Raw genomic sequence first — 6909 nt, 5'->3', positions numbered from 1 at the left:
CAAATTTTGGGTCACATTAGCGCGCATGTGTAAGATTAATTTCTATATGTAAATTATGTTTGAATGTAGCTCGGCCGGAGCAAAAACCTCGTTTCATTTCGCATATTGATCGAAGCAAAATTTCCCGCTACGTTTAATTTCTATTTTTTAGATTTTATTCTAGGTCGCGACTAAAATCATCGAAATCGAATAATTCGGGAAACTAAACTCGGGATTTCCGTTCACGTGTGTACCGACACTACTAGATGCTGTAAACAGCCCGATTTCGTGGCACACGGGCCAGACCGAACCCCATGCAACACCCACCCCGCGGACGGCGTTGCGGTGGAAGTGCGCGGTGACTAGTGCCGTTGCAGTTCTGACCATCAAGCGAAGCAGCGACTAGTGCCGTTGCAGGTTCTGCATTGGGCAGCAGCGTCCGGTTCGCTGGGGTGCGGCGGCAGGGGAGATACAGATGAGTGCGTCTGCGATGGTGCAAATCGGCTTCGAGATAAAGCCACAAAAGTCTGAATTCAGACTTTTTCCTACTCCGTTCTCCTGAGGCAATTCGTCTACTCACGCTCCAGCTGTACAGTATGTTTTCCATGCATCGTACTAGTACTTTGCGTCTCCAATTCAAGGCGGTTCTTGAGAAGCGTGACTCCGGTTAACTGCCCTCCAGTTTCCAAGGCGGCCGTCGACGCCTCGATCGAAGACCACGGCCACGACGCACGAGCTTCTCCTCCATCTCCAGCGCCTATTTATCTCCACCTCTGCGTTCTGTTTTCACGCCACACAAAGGAAGGAACACAGAACGACCTCTCCCGCTTCCATGGAGCTGCGCTCTGGTCGCCGGCTCCGCTCGTTGCCGCCGCCGCAAGCTGGACGGAGAACCACCCGCTCTCAGGGCTTCTCTGGCGGGGACGATGAGGACCGCATCGGCGCGCTCCCGGACGACCTACTCCTTCAGGTCATCGAGCGCCTAGGCTGCCCGCGCGCTGCCGCGCGCACGGGCATCCTCTCCAGCAGGTGGCGCGGCCTGTGGACCTGCATCCCCAGGGTCACGGTCATCCTCGACGACATCGAGCTCGGCGACCTCGAGGCGGCGCTGGCCCGTGCCGCCTGTGCTGGACTTCACCTCCTCGACATCAGCGTTGCTTACTGGCACGGTAAGGTGACCGCCTTCCAGGTCGAGACGGTTCTTGCTGCCGCCGATAGGCTCTCGCCAGTGGAGCTCCGTTTCGACACCTGCCCAAGCATAAGATACTCGAGCTCCGGCGTGTGCCTGCCCAGCTTCAGCCGCGCCACCTCGATCGAGATGTTCGGGCTCCGGGAGCTCACGCCGGCGGCCAGCGGGCTCCCCGCGCTGGAGCGATTGTCCCTTTATAACGAGCACGGCCTCCGTCTCGGCAACTTGATACAACGCTGCCCATGCTTGCGCGTGCTCAATCTCGACCTTGGCATCGAACGAAGGCCGGCCACGAGCGACGTCGACTTGAGGATACATTCGACGTCACTCGAGGAGCTTTGTGTTAAGAGGTACAGAGGACACGCCCTCGTCATCGACATCATGGCGCCCATGCTTCAGAAATTGGATCTCACGGTCGTAACCAGCTTCTCCCATGATGTGATAGCAATTTCCATCTGGGCACCGGTCATGGAGAAGATTTCTTGGTCTTGCAATTATTTAGACAGTTCAGCTTGCATTGGTATTTTGTGGCGCCTCGGTCGCCTGCAATTGACGGCCGTACGGCGACGTAGAAATGACACTATACCCTACAACGGGGAAGACAACACATGTTTGTACCTACCAATATTTCCAGCCGTGGTACGTTTCGTAGCTGTCCTTTTCAATTTACTAGAGTATGTTTACAACCTAAAACCAGTTTATGCATTTTCACCTGCCAACTTGTTTTGCAGACCGGTATGGAGCCTGCAGAGTGGGACTTTGTGGAAGAGATAAGGAAAATCGAGAATACCTTCCCAGCTGTCGAGTTCTCCACTTTGAAGCTTGAAGTTAATATTATATGGAAGACGGGGCACGTGTTTGGACCCCTTGTTTTGTCCCTTCTTGGAATAAGTTGGATCCGTAGAGCGACAAGAAGGCTTGAGATCAACCTAAAAAGGAGGAACAGCGAGGTATGCCTAGCTAAAATATGTGTCGCTTCTAAAAAACATATCTCTGAAAAACATACGTAGTACTAGTATGTTTGACAAAATCTATCTAAGTAATGACTTGAGATAATGCTGTAGTCTTGTGTATCTGAAATTCATTGTACTAAGCCATATATTTTTTTCAGCAATGGTGTGCACGCGGAACAAATTGCCCATGTGACCAGCCTGGGAATTGGAGAACAAAACCCAACTCTTTGACTTTGATCAATCTTGAAGAAGTAGAAATCGAAGGGATCGAAGGACTTGATGATGAGTTTGATTTCTTGAAGGTAGTGTTCCAGTTCGCACTAAAGCTGAAAAAAGTTAACGTGAAGGTGTCAGATAGGGTCACACCAAGTGCGTTGAAGAAAATCGACAACATGTTCAAGGAGTACCCTCGTGTTGAATGCTGTGTTACCTCAGCTCCCGTTAGTGCTACGAGGTCAGTTGAATGACGCTCTTCTTTGGGTTGTTCAATATATGAGTATCTTACTAGGGAAAATGCCCGCGCGTTGCGGCGGATTTGTTCCGACAATTTCAGTAATAGAATTTTTTTTCGAGAGGACGAAATCTTTTTTTTGTAGGAGACGCCCATTTCCCGTTAAGATTGACCTATCTAATTCCTGGCTAATTCACTCGCCGTAGACCCTCAACGCAACAGTGCTCCAACCGTCGCCACACTTAAATTTTGTTCGTCCGCCAATACGACAGACAACTGAACATATTTTTCGCGCAAGTTCATTTATTTCTTCACGGTCTAATAGATGCGCATGTCTCCACACAACTTCTTTGGCTCTCTCACGTGACTTTTGCTTTCGGGCTGGCCAGCAATCAGTTCATGCAAGTAAGGAGGAAATCCACTTTTTATGTGGGGTGCATATGCGTTGCAACGGATTGGTAATTAATATCTCTTAAATTTGCGCAAAACAAATATAGGTGAATGACACCAGGTTCTATTTTTTCCCCCGCAAAGTTATGGAGCTATGTCACATGAGTGTTCACCCATTGCTAGATATCTCGTATAGAAATCAATATTATCACTTTATTCTCACCAGTATTTTTCCAAATCTTTGGTTACACTATCTAATGTTTTGGAGTTTTTTTATCCGGGCTAGTTATTTGGGGTAAAAATTTAGATGTTGTGTGAGATTTTATTTGAAAATTCAAAATATAGAAAAAAAACTCTAGAATATATGAATGAGAGATAGAAGTTATTAAATTCTATCAAGAAGATGTGCTATCCATAATAATAATAAATAGTTGCATCAACATTAGTTTGCTTATGTTTAGATCAATATTCAATGCACTCAAAGAAATGTATCAAGTGTTTTTGTTTAGCAAATCAGTAGATGCAAACAATTCAGGCAAATCAGTAGCTGTCTCTTTCTCAGTACCAGCTTGTGGCCAAATCACAGCCGTCAGGTCCGGGGGTCTTTTGTCCCCAAGAATGTTTTAAATTGCTTTGCAAATCTTGATTTTAGATAAGGGACTCAAAGTGAATCAAGTTCAAGTCTGTTCGGATATATATACCTGCACAATTTAGCCTCAGTACGCATGAGTCTTTTCTTCTTTTGTATAGCTTTCTATGAGGTTACTTTCCCTCTTCTGTATAGCTTTTTCTCCTTGCCCAATCAAGAATTCATGCCGGCCTTGTATAGCCCAGAACTAAGAGCAACATGGCAACGTTTTTTATTCGCTGCACTGCGCTCTTTTTTTTCTCGTCTTAGATGTTGCCCAGCGTGGATTTTATACCAAGCAGCCCTGACCCAACGTGGTTCCATCCGTCATGTAAATCCTCCTTTAATTTTTGCTCACACCATCAGGCAGCGTGGCTCTCTCGGTTTATTTTAATCCGTCCACGTCGTCAATCGAACAATGTGGCTGCTGCTTTGTTATTAGGGGAGGCTCGCTGATTCTGGGAAACAGACGTATATAACTCGGCATGATTCAATTTGAGGAAACGAGGTGGGACTATTGAACAGCACTTGCCTAGTTTTCTGCTGCCCATGAGACAATTTGTAAACGACGTGACTGGCCCAGTAGCACTGCTGTGTCCTACGCGGCCCAGCACAGCGCGGGGCGATCAGGGAAAACTCGCGGAGGCGAACTCACCAAGAGAAACAAATTGCTACGGGGAAAAACGTTTCAGATTTGTTTAGGCGGTGGCAAGAGAAGTAATTTGGTCAAACAAATAAGGGTAGTAATAAAACGGACGAAATTATTGGAGAGAAACCTTCCTTCCTTTATTAGTAGGTAGGTATAGATATATTTTAGCTTTGCATTGAAGGTTTAAACAGTGGTTATGAAAAATGGTTACGTATTTGTGTAGACTGCTTACAAACTTGTGCAGTGTATCGTATGGAACATATAGATGATGTTCATGTGCAAAGATATATCTATTATTCCTATATCTGAGTTCACTTCGAAACTAATGAAACTAATGCTCTTAGGAGGCTTCACCCAGTTCATTGTGCATAGCCCTGATGAGGATTTTCTGAACTCTTCAGTTTAGATGATGATTTGATGAGTTATATAAAGAGTCCAAAATGAAATTTTGTTCTATCAGTCAGTACAACTAGGTATCTTTCAGATATTTATGTGCATAATCCATCTTGCAGGCCTGCTGAAAATTAGAGGACGTATCCTGGATAGCCGGCTGAGTGGAGCAACATCGACTTTCTTTGCCATTCTCTTTGGGAAGTAACACAACCTAGTGTCTAAAACTGTGGTGGCAATCGTTTCAATTCTTCTGCCGTGTAACATCCAGTTATAAGAATTGAAGGATATGTAATTGAACTTGTGTTTTCGTAAACTGTTTTTTATAGAGCTGATGCCAACTGCTACTTGTTTAAATATTTAGGCATCTTATTTATTGGCCAATCACATGTAACTGGTACTGATGACCTTGCGACAATCTCATGGCTCACCTGGACAATTGGAAATGCGATGTATTTAAACCATTTTGAAGTTCAAACTGTATTGTGACCAGTCTTACTCAAATATTTGCCCATGCACCAAAGTATTTTTGCATTCCCTTCAAATTTAGGATCAATAAGCCATCTCGTCTCTCATCGGCCTCTGCTGCGTGATGCATTGGAACCGCTAAAATAGCCATCGATCGAGTTGAAAAGCTGGTTAGGCCAGCCCCAGATGCTCAACCGTGTATTGCATCAATTCGTCAACTCACACTCCCGCTGTAGACTATGTTTTCCATGCACCACAGTATTTTTGCATCTCCAATTTAATACTCCGTCCGTTCCTGTGGAGAAGGCGTAAAATTCCTGGAACCTCATTTAAGGAGACCTTAACATCGAAAATACTTTCCACTGGTGCCCCCGAAAATCGGCAATTTTGACAAAAATAGCCCTTTGGACGAAAGAATGCACGAAATAACCTTTTGGCGAAACTGTTTCACTTCACTAACCATTTTATGTGACGCCTATGCAAGCGACACCACACTTTGTGTGACGTCCATGCAATCGGCGCCACACATCTTGTCTGCGTGACGTGCACGTGCATGTGTGGCTTGCACCAACGTGAAAGGCATGTGTGATGTCTAAGCCAAATATGTCACACTACTCTTTATATATATTGTTTGTCTAGAGTTGGTAGAACATTAAGGTAGCTCAAGTAGATGAAGCCTTGCTGCTAAATCCTAGGTCTTGATTTAATCCCCCACTTCACCTGATTTTATTTTTATTTTTTAAGAATTATGCTACATGTTGTAGTATGTTCCAAAACACGGAACCCAGCCTCGTATTGTTTTTTTTTTTTTTGACTTTTTATCATTTTTTTCTTGAACCTTTAACAAATAATACAAGTCATAACATTTTACTTGCTGCATATACTAAGGCTTCCTTCTGTCGAAGATTTGGCAAGGATTGATGGTATGCAGATGGAGGTCCCGAATGCTAAATCGCAGGTGGCAGTTTCTTCTTGGAGGAGAGAGGATATTGCCCCTCGGTTTGTTATGGAGCCAACTTGGATTCATGTTGATGGTGTCCCTCATACAGTTCGTCATTTTCATGGTTTGTGGGCAGTAGGTTCTGTTATTGGCTCTACTTTGGACATGGACCTTGTCTCTCTCAGAAGCCAAGGGATCGTGCGTATTTTGATTGCTATGTGTGACCTTTCGACTCTTCAGAAGGATTTTGATGAAGACAATGTTCCTTGTCTGGAGGTAGTGGCATCGCTTAAGCTTGATGGGTATCGGAATCGAGACAGTCAGCTAAGTATATTCCAGATCCTGGGTTTCGACCATTTTTCTGGAAGGAGGCTGGAGATGGTGATGGTTCTGATCGTCTTGGAGATGATATGGGGAACGATCAGTCGTCGGGTGTTCCACATGATGCATGGATGTTGATGCCGCGCCACAAGCTACTGGGAGCACGAGCTATATTGCGGCTCCGGTTTTTCAGAGGGCGGTGACTCCGTATAATCACTCTCCTTCCACTTCGAGAGGAAAGGAAATCGTTGCGAGGGCGCGAGCTACGTCTCCCTCGCTGATTGCTCCATTTCCTTCGACGCAGGTTCCTCGTCCCGCTTCACCATCTCGGGTTCGGAGTTTCATGCAGGGACGTACGTGTCCTTCTTCTTCGGCTACTACGGGTTCTTCACTGCCCACCCCACCGACAACCGCTTCACCTATGATGGACTCGGCGCTGGGTTCTTCGGAGCCCGATGCTGATGTTTCTATCGCGTTGGAGGAGGCGACTACAACGGTTGCAGTGTCCGGGCGTGCGGCGGAAGGTGCATCTGTAGCGTTTGCTGCGCGGC

General features: G+C 45.9%; 1 protein-coding gene across 1 annotated transcript; it reads left to right on the top strand.

The window, feature by feature from the left end:
• The first annotated feature begins 811 nt into the window (after nucleotides 1-811).
• Nucleotides 812-5100, top strand: LOC124656309. The gene is made up of 4 exons (XM_047195078.1): nucleotides 812-1807; nucleotides 1900-2118; nucleotides 2280-2575; nucleotides 4752-5100. The coding sequence occupies exons 1-4, from the start codon at nucleotides 812-814 to the stop codon at nucleotides 4765-4767; spliced, it is 1527 nt and encodes a 508-aa protein (XP_047051034.1). The 3' UTR covers nucleotides 4768-5100.
• Nucleotides 5101-6909: the final 1809 nt, after the last annotated feature.

This window comes from Lolium rigidum, chromosome 5 (assembly GCF_022539505.1).
Source record: "Lolium rigidum isolate FL_2022 chromosome 5, APGP_CSIRO_Lrig_0.1, whole genome shotgun sequence".
Classification (NCBI taxonomy): domain Eukaryota; kingdom Viridiplantae; phylum Streptophyta; class Magnoliopsida; order Poales; family Poaceae; genus Lolium; species Lolium rigidum.
Note: the sequence above shows the minus strand (reverse complement) of the source record. Positions and strands in the feature narration are given on the sequence as shown.

Coding starts and splice junctions, on each gene's coding strand:
- LOC124656309 (XM_047195078.1), top strand. CDS start 812: ATGGAGCTGCGCTCTGGTCGCCGGCTCCGCTCGTTGCCGCCGCCGCAA. Junction 1,808..1,899: donor TACCAATATTTCCAGCCGTG/GTACGTTTCGTA, acceptor CTTGTTTTGCAG/ACCGGTATGGAGCCTGCAGA. Junction 2,119..2,279: donor TAAAAAGGAGGAACAGCGAG/GTATGCCTAGCT, acceptor TATTTTTTTCAG/CAATGGTGTGCACGCGGAAC.